The following is a 15,783-nucleotide window of genomic DNA, read 5'->3' on the forward strand; positions in this document are numbered from 1 at the left end:
TCCGGTCACCTGCGAGTAATAATATTAAAGTGACTTTACTATTTTTTCATGAAATTTTGATAAATTTTATGTTAAAAGTTAATTTTTAGTCAAAAAATGTTGAAATTAAAAAATTTCCATGATAAATTACCAACCGCCTCCATAAAAATTCCATTTGGATTTCCCTCGTATTCATCATCCATCGTTCGAATTTCCGCGTGAAACGTCACTTTTCACGAGAAAATCCACATTTCCTCTCTCGTTCTCTCTCGCCAATCACATCTCCTTTCATTTTCCACTCCTTTGCGCTTGTGCTGGAAACCATCTGGTGTAAAGCGTATCGCGTACGTACAAAAACTCGGTCACTAAATAATCGTCATCGTCATACACGAGCCTTCGCTCTCTCTTGATTTTTTCGCCTGTGTGTACGTCGAGTAAAAGCTTCTCGCGTCGTGTGTTAGAACTGAAAATTTCATTCATTGAGTAAAACGTATCAATTGAAACAATGACTGCGACTGAAGAAGCAGCAGGAAAGTAAAAGCACTGAAAAAAAAGAAAGAAAAAGGCAAAAATATGTTGAAATTGTAATAAAATCGAAAAATTCGGCATAAAAAGTGATACGCGAACCAACAAAAAAAAATAAATATCTATATAATACTCAGTTATTACACATTAACAACGGAATAATTGTGATATTTTCTGTAAAAAATAAGTATATTTTTCAACTCTCTAATAAATATTCAACGCAAAGTGTTCACTTTTTTGATCAAAACCACAGAAGAAACGAAATCAGTGCAGAAATTGTATCAAAAAAATAACATAAAGTAACGAAATCAATCCAAGAAAATCGTAGACACGATCGATTCACGACCTTCTTAAACATATATTATAGGTGTACATAATAAATAATAATCAAGATTCAATCAAGAAATTTTTCGTTCATGTAAATATTTACTGCAACACACACACAAAGCAACAAAAATATGAAAATTATGCCAAAAAACGGGCAAAAATACGAAAAAGCAGCAGCACAAGTGACACAGTAATAACCAACAAAAATTACTTTTGTTGAATGTTATCAGGAACGTTAACGCCGTTCGTTTCGGCGAATTGGATTTCGACACCGCGACGACCTCTCGATAATAATCATCATCCCGAAGGTAAGTGCAATTGCAGTCATCTAAAAAAAAAAATAAAAATAAATTAAAAAAAGTAAAATAGTAGCAAGCCAAAAAAAAAAAACGAAGAAGAAAATCCTCATTGTGTATATTTTTGTGTAGAGGGGAAATTATTGATCGAATTGCTGCGGACTTGTGTTTCCATACACAACGTTTGTTTAGCTCTACATGGCTCGTGTAAGAGAATTTTCTATCCCTAGCTACCAATATAAACCTTGGTATAGGCACTCTCATGTAGGTACGGGCGATGTTTAAAATAATTTTCGAGTGTGGGCTTATAAATACTTTTTTCACTGCTTTTTTCCTGTTTTCGTTTTTTTTTCCTTGTTTCGTTGCTGTCGTCATCATCATCCTGTAACGATAAAAAAAAATTACTGACCATCCCACATGGCGACAAAAAATTAAGGCAAAAGGCTCAAATCTGGATTAACCTATTTTAAAGTTTTTTCTTCTCCCGAAAATTTATCCCTTTTTACGCACACACACACAAGAACACGCGCTGTTTTATGCGGCATTTTCCCCGTAGCTCCATCGATGCTCGTGAGTTTTTTGGTAAGCAGCTGCTGTCTGTTAAAGCATTTGCTACTCCGTTTTTTTTTGTATTTTTTTTTTTTTTCGAAATACTTTTTTGGCCGGCATCATATAGAAGGCACGCAAACATGATGAAAATATATTTATAGCATCACTATTTCGTACCACTTACCTACTAAACGTTATAACGGTACACATGGTAGGGAAGATTTATGATGAAAAACTGGGAAATTGACATACTGATGCAATCACACACGTTGTTGTTGTTGTTGTTGGCGGAGTTGTAGCGAGTGCTAGAGGAGAAAGAGGCGAATCGACGAACAAAAAAAAAATGAAATAATGAATATATAGACAAAATATGGCAAAAGCATATGTGTGTATTTAATGATAAATTGATATCATGCACGCATCGAAACACACACACCGAACAGGAAAGTTTTACAGGGGGGTAAAGTACCAGGCGTTCGACACGATTGACGATCGTAAATTACAGTCGCGTAATGTGCCGTCTGGATTGTTATCAAAATTTAATTTAGCAGCGCGTCAGTTGATACATGAGCCTTTGTAAGGCTTTCCTTACGATTTATTAACTCTTCGATGGAAAATTATTGGATTTTTTTTGTTTTTATCCAATTTTATGTGTTTTTTTTTTAATTTTTGAATTTTTATTCATTCAATGAACAAAAAAATATTTAAAAGTTCGCTTTCAAAAAATTTTAAGTTTTAAAAATTCAATTTTTGAAGGCTTGTAAATAAATAAAAAGCCCTATATTTATTGAATTTTAATAAAATCAATTAAATTTTAATTATTTAAAAGATTTTTTGAAAATATTTTATTAAAAAATTAGAAATTTGTTAGTCGATGTATTGAATTTGCTTTAAAAAAATATAATTAATGTTAATTTTAGTTAAAAAGAAATATTAAGAACATAAGTCATTAATAATGAAAAATAATCATTTTAAGTTCAGAAAATATTGCGCTCATTAATAGAATTGCAAAAAGTGAATTTTTAGTATAAAATCGAATTTTAAATTTTTGGGCATGAAAATTCATTAAAAATTCATCGAAAAAAATTAACTTTCAAAATATTTCTTTAACAATTTATTTAAAAGAAAGAATTTTATTCGAAATTCGAGTTCATTAAGACCCTCATTATTATTTTGTCATGGATCGCTTCCTTTATATATCAAAAAAAATTCTAATTTTCGAAAAAAGTGTGAAATTCTGCTTCTGAATGACTTTTGTATTAAATCGTTTAAAAAAAATATGCAACTAACGAAATTTTATAAATAAATTTTACTTGTGCAATAAATCTTACATGATATATTTGAAAAAAAATCTTAATTTTCCATTAACTACTTCTAAAAATTACTTTAACTCTTTATTCTGATGTACCAGAAAAAATTGTGAAAAGCAGAATTTGAGTGATTTTATTAAAAAAATTAAATGGATTTAAATTTCACTTTTATGTAAAATAAAGACAGACCACAAATTTTCCCCAAATGTTGTGTTTAAACGACCTTCAATAATTTTTTTTTTTCATAAACCATTGAAAATTTTTTATAAAATAATTCGATTTTTCATCACTTAAACTTTAATTTTTTTATCAAGGTTACATATTTTTTTTACCTTAACCAACTATCAGTGGTTCTGTTCATTAAATCACTCAATGTTTTTTCGCCACATCTGATGAAACTTGTGCCAAAATCCTCAAAAAAAAAAAAATTAAACACAAATCCGTCGATCGATAACAATTCCATTTAAATTCAGATTAAACGATGTCATGTCAAAACTCAAAATTTAATTTCATCAAAACTTTTTTCTTTTCCCCATTCAGCCGACAATGAAGTTTATCTATCGTGACGTAACTAACTCGCAATAGTTTATCCAATTAAATCCTCGTAAATACTGGAAAACTTTACATTACACTGTAAACATTACTGAAATTTGCATAAAAAATAAATAAATTTAACTCATCTAAGTCAATTAGTGGAACAACATGTTTCAGAAATTAAATCAATAATATCCTGCCGTCGTCGTCGTGTACTCGTCATTCACTCGTTTTGATTGAAGGAAAGTGACGCAAAGAGTTAATGGCGCACTTTATTACGTTATAAAAGTGACGACACGCACGCATTTCGAAAGGAGGCAATCAAACCGTTAATCATACATATTAGAGATTCGCTTCGTTCTTCGTTCCATAAATGCTAATAATTGATATGTTAATCAGTTATTTCGAGTCGTCCGTGTTGTGGTTGTTTTTCGTACATAATTAGATTAAAAGCGGATTGCTTTGCGGCACGATACACCAAAAGTTCCTTAGTCTTCTACGTCGACGATGATGAGGTTGTTGTAAAAATAATGACGTCATTGCACGTTAAACTGAATGAATCATGAATTATAAATTAGGGATAAATGGAAAAAAAAAATTTTTTTTATTGTTTGTTGTACTATTCTATGACTTATTACCTTTTTTGTCCATTTTTCGACGCAAAATGTAATCAAATGAGTTCTCAGCATAGGTCAGTTGCCGGTTCATTTTATTTCCCCTTCTCCCGTCGTCCTCGTCACCTTGAAGCCACAAAATACACGGAAAAATACCAAAATTATTATAATTTCTGACCGCATTCCATCTCATTATGCCGATGATCGGAGCAAAGTAAAGGAGTGAAACTTTTCCCATTGGCTGCCGATGTTTATGTTTTTATGAGGTAACATAAAAGGAGTAGAAAAGAAACGAAACAAAAGTCCAAATATAGGATTGTGGCATAAAAATAGCTGGCACGTGTTCCGTTCGTTCTTTATTGACCAGCAACATCATCATCATCATCGAGTCGAGTCCGTGTTCGAGGAAGTGTTAAGTGTTCGCAGTATTTGTAGTTTTTCGTGTAATTAATGTTTTGTTTTGATTATTTTATTGATGCGAGGCACGTTATTAGCACAACAGGATATTTTCTTTGCTGCAAGCAATTACTGTACTATCGATTTTCGTGTGGATTTCTTGCGAGACGCGACTTGTGGGAACGGAAAATTTTTGTACAGAGGCTTTTTTGGTGTGAAATTTATCAGTTTTTGATAATTTTTTTAAATTTTCAAAGTTTTAAAGTAAATTTTGTTGCCTAAATTAACAAATTTTTATTTTTTTTTGAAAATATTGAAGAATATTTGGATATTTAACTAAATTTTTTGCTCTGTTACATAAAAAATTGACTTGAAAGCCTTTTTAAGACAAAATCTTAATATTTACGTTCGTTTTTGGTTAAATTATGTTAAATTTTTACAAAAAATCAAGTCCTCGTGAAATTTTATTATAGGAATTGAACTTTTTTATCCATCACATTCCTTTAATTGTTGAATTGAATCATAACAAATCATCAATTGTAAGATCAATGACCTCATTTGATGAAATTTGAACCTTTGATAAGCTGTCACAGGCCTTTTCCAGCTTAAACTTATCCACAATTGACATTATTTGATCAAATTTTGACTGAAGACTTTGCAATTCTTTCGTTGTTTCTTTTAATTTTCGCTCTAAAACACGAATTTCTTCATTTTCTGATGATTTTCCTTCAGATTTGCTTTGAAAATCTTGCAATAGTTGACTAAAATTGAATTTTTTAAATATTTTTTCACGAAAAATTAAAGAAAACGATAAAAAACTTACTCTTGAAGTTTTAATCTCAACGTAAGTTCCTTAATTTCTTCCTCTTTTTCCTTTGACTGTGTCAATGAAGCGCTTTCCAAGTCCAAAAGCATCTTTTCAATGTCTCTCACATCGAAAAGTGACTGATTTATAACTGCACTAAAGATTTTTAAAATAATTTAGATAACAAATTAATCAAAATATGATGACTCACTCTTTCACTTTAATTTGTCGACGGAGATCTGCCTCAATTTTTTCCTGTTTTTTCAATTTTTGACGCATTCGTTGCACTTCCGTGTCGGTTTCGGTCAAAATTTTACTAAAAATTGCGATTTCAATGAATTTTCTTTCAACTTTTGATATGAAATCTTACTCTTTGCTCAATAATTGTTGTTCAAGGTCATCAATTTTGTGTGAATTTTCATCAAAAATGAATTTTTCGCCACTTTCAAAGCTCAGTATTACTCGATTCAGATGTTTAGGTTTCACTAATTTTCGACATTGCGGACATTCACTCCGAATTCTGAAAGAAAAAAACATTAAAAACTGTCAACGGAACAGTAAATTTACTCACTTGAGCCATTCCTTGATGCAATTCCTGTGAAAACAATGATGACAACTGAGCGAAACGATTTCCAGGTCTTCCGAATAAGGCACGAGACAGATGATACAAGCGGCAGAAACGTTCATTCTCGCAACATTATTTAAAATTTATTAATTATTCACGATTTTGTACGTCAGTAATCGTCACTCTGACAGGTAAATATAATTTGCCGTTAAAAAAAGAGTATTTCTCTGTCCATAACTCGGTTATCAGTGTGCTCGTTATCGCATTCGGCATTATTATGGATGTGTTTGTGGCATGTGTCAATCATTCTTGTGAGAGTTTTAGTAAAAATTTATTGAGAAAGATTAGAAATGTGTCGTTTTTTCAATTAGTTGATGACAATTCTTCCGTTTGCACGGACTTGCGATCGTCTATTTTGCCTTGAACGAGTCGCAGCATGAAGATGAGCTCACCAATTTTCTTCAGAGATTCGATTTTAGCGGAAGTGAGTGACGGTTCGTGCAAGCAACGACGGATTTCCATGACTTTTTCCAACAAATTTTGAATGATTTGATCGTATTTGCTGCGAAATTCGTGAAAATTTATCAAATATGTCACACGTTCGAGCTCGATTTCGTCCATTTTGTGACACAGCAAGCGAATTTCTTCGTGAGCTTTGTTCAAATTACGTTGCGTCATGTGCATTCGTTCACCGTTTTCCTGCAACAATCGATGAAGTTTCATAATCTCAAGCCTAAAATAAATAAAGATTAATTTTTAAAGGCAAATAAAAAAGTTACGCAGCAACCTTTTATCGGTCAATAGCATTTCTTGTTCCTTTATTTTGTTGGAATACGCCTTAATGGTGCGACAAAGTATCAAATTTGGCTTTTTATCGGCTTCGAGATCCGCTTGCCCCGTGAAATTCAGAAAAATTTTCGTCGCCTTGCCATGGATTTTCTTGCGGCACTGCGGGCACTCGGCACGAACACTGCAAAGACAATGAAAGACGGAGAAATAATTTAATATTAATTGATCTTTGCTGGCAAATGCTTCCATACTTTATCCAATTCTCAATACATCTTTTATGGAAGCAATGTTGGCAATTTAATAAAATTATTATATCATCGGAGGAATAAATTGTGAAGCAGATGATACACGACGCCATCAAAAGTTGGATCTGGTTTTTTTTTTGCGTCGTCTTCTTTCCTTGCCAAGCTTCAATGAGCAACTATTAAAGATGAAAAAAGAAAAAAATAATTATTTTTACTATCAATTAAATGAAAAAAAAACGTACTTTGTTGAAATACTCGACACGCGTTATCCATTTCCGTTTCAAGAGTTTATTTTTTGTTGCGTCCTGTCACCTCGATTTCTCTTCCAGTGAGCGAGCACGAGTCCTTGACATGACTCTCATGTACGATTTTTCCTTTAAAAACGATCCGTGTGTGTTTGTTTGAGGCTAATTGCGAATACATCTCAAGGACGCAACTCATTAATTTGATCAAGTTGCATGGATGGCGTCAAGTGTGATTTTTTTTCGTTACTTTTTCCGCTCAGTCATGTAATGTGTGTGTGAGGAAAAGGTCACCGGAATTACAAGGTTTTTTTTGTTTTTCTCTTCATGTTTTGGGAAATTTTTTCATATTCACAACGAATTTCCATCAGTTTTTTCGCTAAAATTATATTTTGATTAGAAAAATGTAAAAAAAATTAAAATTGCTTTAAGAAAAAATATTTTTTTTTGTTCAATATTTCTTGTTTTGATAAATTTATTTTTGTCAAAGGAGCTAAAAAAGAACCAAAAATAAATTTTTATTTGAATTTTTTTTTAATTTTTGATTGAAAATTATATTTCAACTCTTGATCTAATAAGAAAAATATAAAAAATTTATAAAAAAATATATTTTCTAAAAAAAATAAGTTTTAAATAAAGATCTAAAAAGATTTTTTTGCCGAAATGAGCTAAAATTTTAATTTTTATTTATTTTTTTAGAAAAAAAAATTCAAATATCATAATTTTTGTATGTAATTCAAGTCATAATTTTATAATTTCCTCTTAAATTTATAAAAATTGATGTAATATAAATCTAAATTTCCTCAAAATATGCTTTTTTAGCAAAAAATTAATTTTTCAAGTCATAGTTTCAAAGTACCTTTAATTTTTTTAATGAAAAATTTCATTGTCAATCCTTACCTGATATCCAAAATGAGCTTAAAATAACTTAAAATCCTCAAATTAACCCAAAATCCAAGAAAACTCTTCCGCTAAGACATCATTTCCCTTCCATCTTTTTGCGCCGCGTTAACTTTCATTGATTATTTTGCCATCAATGACACCGCAATTCTATTCTTATCCATATTTTCTCGGAAATATTCATAGATATGTCCGCATAAACGGCTCATTCATGCTCTTTCACACTCGTTTTTTTCGTGTACTTCCTCCTATTTAGCCAGAAGACGAATAATAATATTCTATTATATCCAGCAACAACAACAACAAAAGCGCGCGCGAGAGAAAGGTTGCTGCCAACACGTTCACTATTATATATTTATGCATCAATTCAAACTGATTTATAAAATTTTCTCCACCCTCTGGGTACGAAATTTACTTGGCATCGCATTTCGAAAAATACATTTCATTCATACGAGGAGCACAAAGGAATCACCGCACTGTAAAATATGCGAGAAAAAGGAGATAACCAGTCATTTGTGTCATGTCAGCGTGAGTGAATGTATATTTATCTGTGACGTCATAATATCCTTTTCTATTTTTCTGCTTAGGTTGAGATGACTCTTTTTTAAATGAGATTTTTTCGCATTTTTCTCACTTGACGTATTGTGAAATTCCATATTTCGCAACCAATGGCGTAAGAAATTTGCTAAAAAAATTAAAGTTTTATTAAATTTTGATAATTTTTCAGAATTTTCATATAATTTTGTCATTTATTATAAATTTTCAGTACAAAAAGTACCAAAATTTATACTTTTTCAACAATTTTTCCTTAAAAATCAACTAAAAAACTCATTTTTGAGTTCAAATCTTCGAGAAAATTTGTTAAAACTTCCTTTTTTTTGCTAAATTCTAAGATTTATCTCATTAAATCAAGAATTTTTTCAAAAAATTTCTTCATAAGGGTCCTTCACCTTAAAGTACTTACCAAAAAAATCCATAATAAAATCAAAATTTCTTCATTTTCTTGATTTTTGTAGCATTTAAAACCACTTTCCGCTAAATCCGGTCCTCAAACGTGCTTCATGTACTTTACTTCCATTACATTTTAAGCTTCTAGAATTTTCCTCCGATCCCTTTTTGCGTGTAAATGACATTGAATTGCCTTTTAGTGCTTTACGACGAAAAAAAAAGAACTAATTATGTATGAGAAGGATGTTGTTTGGGTAAAGCGAAAAAAAAAATTTAAATTTATTTACTAACAAAACTTTTACCGGATATGCAGCCAAATACACAAAAAAATATAATATTGGAATTTCGCAAGTTATTTATCGTCATCCTATGTGCGCATTGATTTCTCTTCATCTCTCTCGGTTCCTTCTAATGGCACATATTAAAGTATGTGTGTGGATGTGTAGGCGTTTTAAGATTTATTTGATTTTTTTCTTGCTTTCCTTTCGTTTTGCTGTTTTTAGCACGCGTACCCGTAAGTTTTTCACGTTCTTTCGAATTTTGCACATAATAAAGACGAACGAAGAAGACGAAGTTGGTGTACCTACCTAAACAAAAGACATGCTCTCATATCTTTTTCTTCGTTCCTCCGAGCTTTGTGTGTTTTCTTTTCAAACTTTTTAATAGATATTCAGAGATGTGCGCCTGACTTGGCATTACTAATCGTAGACAGCTCGCATAGAGCGAACGAGAGACAAAAGACGACGAGTAATAATAAAAAGAAAAGCAATAATCAAAATGTGCTTTTTGTGTTTTTTTCATTTTTTTTTCCATTCAACTTGCTATTTGAAATTCAATTCATTCGATTGCACGAGAAAAACGAGTCCTGGGGCAATTTTTGCTTTTTTCCAACATGATAGAGCGATTGGACCAATTATTTTTACTCTTTCTAATTGAAAAGCATCGTGCTCGTGCATCCATCGCCGTTAACTCGTAACCGAATGAATGAAAGACGCGTCGCATAATCAATTTTATTTCAATGAAAAAGGATAACATAACAACAACAAACGACGTCGTCGTACTCGTGTGTCGTTCCGACCGCTATTTTTAGCTTTGACGTTTATTTTTTGCTGCCTTTCCTCGTAATTTGTTGTTATTATTTGCTGTGATGAAGGAAATTTTCTTGTAAATTGCGACGCAAGTTAAAAACGACAAAGTCTCTTGTGGATTTGCGAGAGGAAAGTAGCTGTGTGTGTGCGAAAAAAGGGATTTTTGATTGATTTTTCGCTTGTGCGGTCTTCGGGGAGCGCTCTAATGATTGATATTCCACGGAATTCTTTGATTTTTCATCCAAACTTTTCTTTTTTGTGCCTCTTTCAGATGACGAAACTAAGAAAAAGGATCGTCGGAACAGCAAATCAGGCAGCAACAACAATCAACAAGCATCAAAGACAACGATCACGCCGAAGAGCACAACGGAAGAGCCGCAATCCGAACCAAAAGCACCAAAAGAGACACGTTCTCGTCCCCAAACAACCACTCTTACGGAATCCGCGGGTCGTTCGACAGCCATCGAGAAAGCCTATGTGCATGATGTCTACGAAAATTGCGGCGCCGAGGACACATCAAGTGGCAATAACAGCAGTTCGAATAGCTCGTGTAGTCGCGTTTCGCTCAATCCATCGGTTAGCAAGTTCCTAGCGGCACTCGAGCCGGGCTCCTTTGTTTGCGACGTCGGCAGCGGCGATGGCAGATATTTGTCGGTGCAAAATCCCCTTTTGTATACGATTGGCGTGGATCGATGTTATCGCCTGACAAAAGTGGCACGCGGCAATGGCGGAGAAGTAAGTGATCTTGTTTCTTGTCGTTGGCAAATGGCCCAAAATGGGGCTTTTTTGATATGTTTATGATTATGACACAGAGTAAACTTTTTTTTTTTCGCTGCTGCATATGTCGTGTCGTTGTACCGAGAACGAGCGAGATTACATGATAAATTACTAGAGTTTATTTATTTCGTTTTGCGTTCTTTTTTTCTATCATATTGCAATTGCATGTTCGCTCCTTCTGAGCAAGTTGTTCAAGAAAAAACATGAAAAAGTTTTTCTTTTATGCAAAAAAAAAAAAATTATATGAAATTTCTTTCAACTGTGAGAATTCGAAAGATTTGACTGAAAATCTCAATTTTTTTTTTTAATGCTAAAACTTATTTTTTTTTGTTATTTTATCCATTAACAGTACCAAAATTTAAAAAAATTGAGATAAAAAATTAAAAATTTTTTAAATTTGAAGGAATTTTTGAGATAAAGGAACTTCAAAGAATATTTAAAATGCAAAAGGGTTAGAAAGGAGACAAAATTTTGTAAATTTTGACTCAACTTTTGAACATTAATGCCCAAAAAACTTTTCATTTTAACTTTTTTTAAACGAATTTTAACCCTTTTGTGTTTGAAATTATTTTCGAAGTTCAAATGTTTCAAAAATTTTCAATTTTTAAGACTTTACATCTCAAAAAAAAAAAAATAAATAAAATTAATTTAAAACAAAAATAAGAATTTTTCGAATTCTCATAGTAAAAAGAAATTTCAAAATCTTTTGCTTTTTTTGAATTCACACAAAAAATAAATTTTTTAAGATATAAAATTTAAAAAAATTGAAATTTTTAGTCAATTCTCTCAAATTCTCATATTTAAGAATTATGTTTCTCGGTTATTTAAAATTATTCGTCGACTTTTTTTTTATTTTTGCACATACACAAACACAAAAGTAGATAAAAGTAGAATTTCCTGCATTTTAAAATCTAGATCAGCAAGTAAATTCATGCAATTTTTCCGTTTGCGTGTTCATTCTAGGTTGCAATTTGTGATAACTTGGATTTGCCGTTTCGCGATGAGTCGTTCGATGCTGTCTTGTCTCTAGCTGTCGTTCATCATTTTGCTACCACAGAGCGTAGAGTGGGTGCCATACGTGAATTGGCTCGCATTTTACGAATTGGTGGCCGAGTGATTATCACAGTTTGGGCCTTGGAGCAACGCAATCGGCGTTTTGAGTCGCAAGACGTGTTGGTGCCATGGACCCCAAACAGCAGAAATGGCGGCATGAGCGGCGACGAGGATGATGAAGATGATAACGTGCCGTACCATCCGTGCGCCGAAGACTCAACGACAAGCACAAAATCCGTTGGCGATGGAGATACGAGTAGTTTGTCGAGTTCGTCGCCGAGCGATACGTGTTACAGTTTTGTGAGGAAAGCTATTCAGGTGAGAAAATTAAAAAAATATTTAAACCATTTTTTTATTTTTTATTTGAACTTTTTGTCTCTTTATTCATTTGAAAAGTCAAAATTATTGAATATTTAAAGAAAAAGAAAAAAAAAATTTTTTAAAGAGATTAAAAGAATTAATTAAAGAAAATCCAAAATTTCATTTAAAAAAGTTTTATTCAGAATATCTTGAAAAATTTTTTTTTCTATAAAAATTCATTTTTTAACATAGGTTTTATTGTATAAAAAAATTTTTGACCAATTTTTTGTGTTTTTTAATTTTTGACTTGAAATAAATTATTAAAAAATAAATCTCATTCTATAAAAATTAAAATACAAAAAAAAAACAAATTGATGAAAATAAAAAAAAATAATTTAATAAATTTATGAATATTTTGAAAAAAAAATTAGTGGCAAAAAATTCGAAAAATAAATTTAAATCACTTCAAAAAATTTTAATAATTAAAATTTCTTTTCAGAAATTGGCTGGCGGCAAAAAGAGTCCGTGGTTCCTCGAGTCATGGGGCTCAAAAGAAGCAAAACACGACAATAGTTTCGACTACGAAGATGCAAAAGACTTACCGATCGAGTTGCGTCGCATCGAAGATTTCGACGACATTCCAAATGACGCGACAATGGGAGGCGGTGTCAAAAGTAATAGTCTCACAAGTATCCTGAATCCTCCTCCGCCGAGCCAAATTGTGCGATCACGTTCGAGTGTCCCGAGTTTAATTGGGCACGAAGAACTGCTGCCCGACAATTCGCAATGTTCGTCATGCCAAACGGGCTCAACACTTTCGCTCATCGCACCAACGAACAGTTACAACACGTCAATCGAGTCCTTGCGACGCCCCAAACTCGTGAAACAGAAACAATCGCTGCAGGACGACACGGAATACCATCTCGGAGACAAGCATTCAAAGTCTCTGGTTGGCGATGATTCCGAACGAAATGTCATTGTAGCGAAAACCATTAGTTCCATTGACGAAGAAGCCTCGCAGAAAAGCAAAGATCCGCACGAAATTTTCAAAGAAACGTATGGAACAGTTGTTACGCCTGTCGTTGCGGGAGCTACAAGCGACACGTCACGCGTTCAACTCTTAAGGAAGCAAAGTTCGTTGAATGAGGAGTTTGAACGTGTCGCAGAATCGCGAATTCGGGAAAAAGATCGAATACGGAAGAAAATTCAGAAACAAACGTCGTTGAATGAGACATTTTTGTGTCGATCGCTGTTCACGAAACGCTTGCAGGTGATACGGGAAGGCTTTACAACGAAACTCAAGACGTCAACGGGAAGTCTGGAACGCGTAACGAAAAATGGCTTCGTCAAAATAATGCAAAATATCAAGATACCGAACCCCAATCAATTTGTATATAATCCGCAGCAACAACAAGGGGGCAAACCGCATTCGCCGAAGCAACATAGTCCGTTGTCGCGCACGAATTCCATCGGGAGCACTTTGCAACCCGTGAATCCGGAGGAAGAACGAACGCGACGCCATTCGCGCGAAAGTGGAAGCGATTCGTCGAAAGATAGCAGTCTGCAGTCCGACACGAGTATCGAGAGTGAAGACAGTTTTGCATCTGTGATTTATATTCCAAAGCCCGAACAATTGCAACAAATGAATTCGAGCAGCTTTGATTATACTCTTTCGTGTACAACTCCTAATAGTAGTAAAATACCGTCAGTGCCAACTTCACCTTTAGTATTTCCCTGTCCTCCAACGCCAGCACACTCTCCGGCGCCTCCCCGTTCGGGCGGATGCGGCAAACAACCGTCATCCGGCAACTTGACCATGAAAGAAACGATTCACTTCACCTTCGACACGCAATTCCAGAAGCCCCAAACGACAACGGACGACAACACGGCATCGCCACAGCTTCTCGCAAACACAAAAATGGGAACAAAACAACAATCGCCGCCCGTACTGATGGCACAACTCTCGCCAAACAGCTTAACAGTGACGGCAGCGATCGCAAAACCCCTACCTAAAATCACGAAGCAACAAATAAAAGACTTACCGCCAATCCCGAAGCATCCAAGCAGCAAATCGAACAAGGCATCGAACAAACAAGCGAGTTTCCCCATTGTTCGACGTGTTTCCGCAGCACCTATCGTGCCAAAATTGAAATCTCTCGAAATATTCAATCCAGAAACGGATGACTTGGATAGCGATTCAAGCGAACCTTCGTCTCCGGATTCCGTTGATAGTGTCATTAGCACCGTTAAGACCCCAAATGTTCAAACGGAGCAACCAACAACGAGTTTGGATGAAGGAGCGGCAATCGCACAAGCTCAAACTTTGGTGAAAGATACGCTGCAAGACGCTGTCGAGTACGTGATACGCGAACGAAAACCAAATTTGGATCCAAATCACGGCGGATGCGACAACATTACGGACGAGGAAGAGCGTCGCAAACATTTGGCTGAATTCGCGGAGAAACTAAGTGCACAACTCATGAAAGAACTGGAGGAAAATAATCTCGATCCGTCAATAATGCGGGATCATCGTCACAAGCATCGACACAGTTTCGACAACAAACAAACAACGACAACGACAAAACTCCCGGAAGACGATCCCTTCTTCGTGCAAGTCAACGGCGAGGATTCCAAGGATTTTAATCAATTGCGCAAGGAGTTGCGGGAACGTCGTCTCATGCTCGCCGACTTGTGTAGTAATAGTAGTAGTAGCGTTAGTAGCATTAACAACGGCAACAGCGTAGATCGGGCATTTTATCAGCACGATCTCATACCGGAAGAGGACCCCGACACCTACAATGAAGAATTCAATGAGATCAATTATCGACCTGATGTGGCTCTAATACAGGAAGAAGACGACTCCTCCGAGTCTCTTCAAACTAGTCGTAAGACAAACTCTCAGACACAGCAGCAACAACAACAACCCAGTAGTAGTAATAAAAATATAAAATCCAACATTGTCAGTAGATTCACGCGAAATCGCAGCAGCAGCAGCAACAAAAGCAACTCATCAAACCAGCAACGAAGTGCTCGGCATGGAAATGACGCATGGGCACATTCAACGAGCACGGCATCGCTCGATTCGCCTTCTGTGGGCGGCGGATCCGCGACTCATCATCGATATTTTCACGTTTTTCGCGAAGGCGAACTCGATACGCTCATCAATCATCATGTGGCGTCGCTGCATATCGTTTCCTCGTACTACGAACGGGCATCGTGGTGTGTCGTTGCCGAAAAAGTTCAAGTCTGGACTATTTGAATAACGTTCAACAACACTGTAAATACTAAAAATGTAACTAAAAATATAAAAGTGCTTCTTACCCTTCTCTTATAAAAAAATATAAGTTCATGTCGTTGCGATTTTTCTTTTTTTTTAACTCATGCAATCAAATTCAGTATTAAAAAAATTAATTTTACACATTTAATTATTATGGACAATCATTTAATGAAAAAAAAACGACAATTTGTGTTTTAAGTTGCTATTTTACACAAAATTTCATTTAACTTGCGCAAAAATGACAAATATTAAAAAATTTCAAAA

At 34.2% G+C, this 15,783-nt stretch overlaps 2 protein-coding genes across 3 annotated transcripts; one reads left to right on the forward strand and one right to left on the reverse strand.

Annotated features, from left to right (window-relative positions):
* The first annotated feature begins 429 nt into the window (after nucleotides 1-429).
* On the forward strand, nucleotides 430-15,501 carry LOC134837724 (uncharacterized). Its single transcript, XM_063853111.1, has 5 exons — nucleotides 430-1,139; nucleotides 10,384-10,847; nucleotides 11,853-12,260; nucleotides 12,742-13,643; nucleotides 13,689-15,501. Exons 1-5 carry the CDS (start codon nucleotides 1,052-1,054, stop codon nucleotides 15,499-15,501), a joined length of 3,675 nt encoding a protein of 1,224 aa, XP_063709181.1. The 5' UTR covers nucleotides 430-1,051.
* On the reverse strand, nucleotides 3,605-6,151 carry LOC134834466 (E3 ubiquitin-protein ligase TRAIP-like). Of its 2 annotated transcripts, XR_010162170.1 has the most exons (6): nucleotides 5,907-6,151; nucleotides 5,706-5,855; nucleotides 5,547-5,651; nucleotides 5,354-5,491; nucleotides 4,159-5,291; nucleotides 3,605-4,071 (listed from the first exon to the last, which is right to left on the reverse strand). XR_010162170.1 is itself a non-coding variant. In XM_063849168.1 (5 exons), the coding sequence occupies exons 1-5, from the start codon at nucleotides 6,020-6,022 to the stop codon at nucleotides 5,051-5,053; spliced, it is 750 nt and encodes a 249-aa protein (XP_063705238.1). In that variant the 5' UTR covers nucleotides 6,023-6,151; the 3' UTR covers nucleotides 4,132-5,050. The 2 variants fall into 2 exon arrangements, 1 of the variants encoding a protein (XP_063705238.1); XM_063849168.1 differs by lacking the exon at nucleotides 3,605-4,071 and having other exon boundaries at nucleotides 4,132-5,291.
* Nucleotides 15,502-15,783: the final 282 nt, after the last annotated feature.

The sequence above is a fragment of the Culicoides brevitarsis genome, chromosome 1, assembly GCF_036172545.1.
Source record: "Culicoides brevitarsis isolate CSIRO-B50_1 chromosome 1, AGI_CSIRO_Cbre_v1, whole genome shotgun sequence".
Taxonomy (NCBI): Eukaryota; Metazoa; Arthropoda; class Insecta; order Diptera; family Ceratopogonidae; genus Culicoides; species Culicoides brevitarsis.

Excerpts from the sequence above, each read along its gene's own strand:
- LOC134837724 (XM_063853111.1), top strand. The coding sequence starts at position 1,052 with ATGTTATCAGGAACGTTAACGCCGTTCGTTTCGGCGAATTGGATTTCG. Across the intron at positions 10,848-11,852 it reads CACGCGGCAATGGCGGAGAA|GTTGCAATTTGTGATAACTT; the intron begins GTAAGTGATCTT and ends TGTTCATTCTAG. Across the intron at positions 13,644-13,688 it reads AATCAATTTGTATATAATCC|TCCGTTGTCGCGCACGAATT; the intron begins GCAGCAACAACA and ends GAAGCAACATAG.
- LOC134834466 (XM_063849168.1), bottom strand. The coding sequence starts at position 6,022 with ATGAACGTTTCTGCCGCTTGTATCATCTGTCTCGTGCCTTATTCGGAA. Across the intron at positions 5,856-5,906 it reads TGCATCAAGGAATGGCTCAA|AATTCGGAGTGAATGTCCGC; the intron begins GTGAGTAAATTT and ends TTTTTCTTTCAG. Across the intron at positions 5,492-5,546 it reads CGACAAATTAAAGTGAAAGA|TGCAGTTATAAATCAGTCAC; the intron begins GTGAGTCATCAT and ends AAAAATCTTTAG.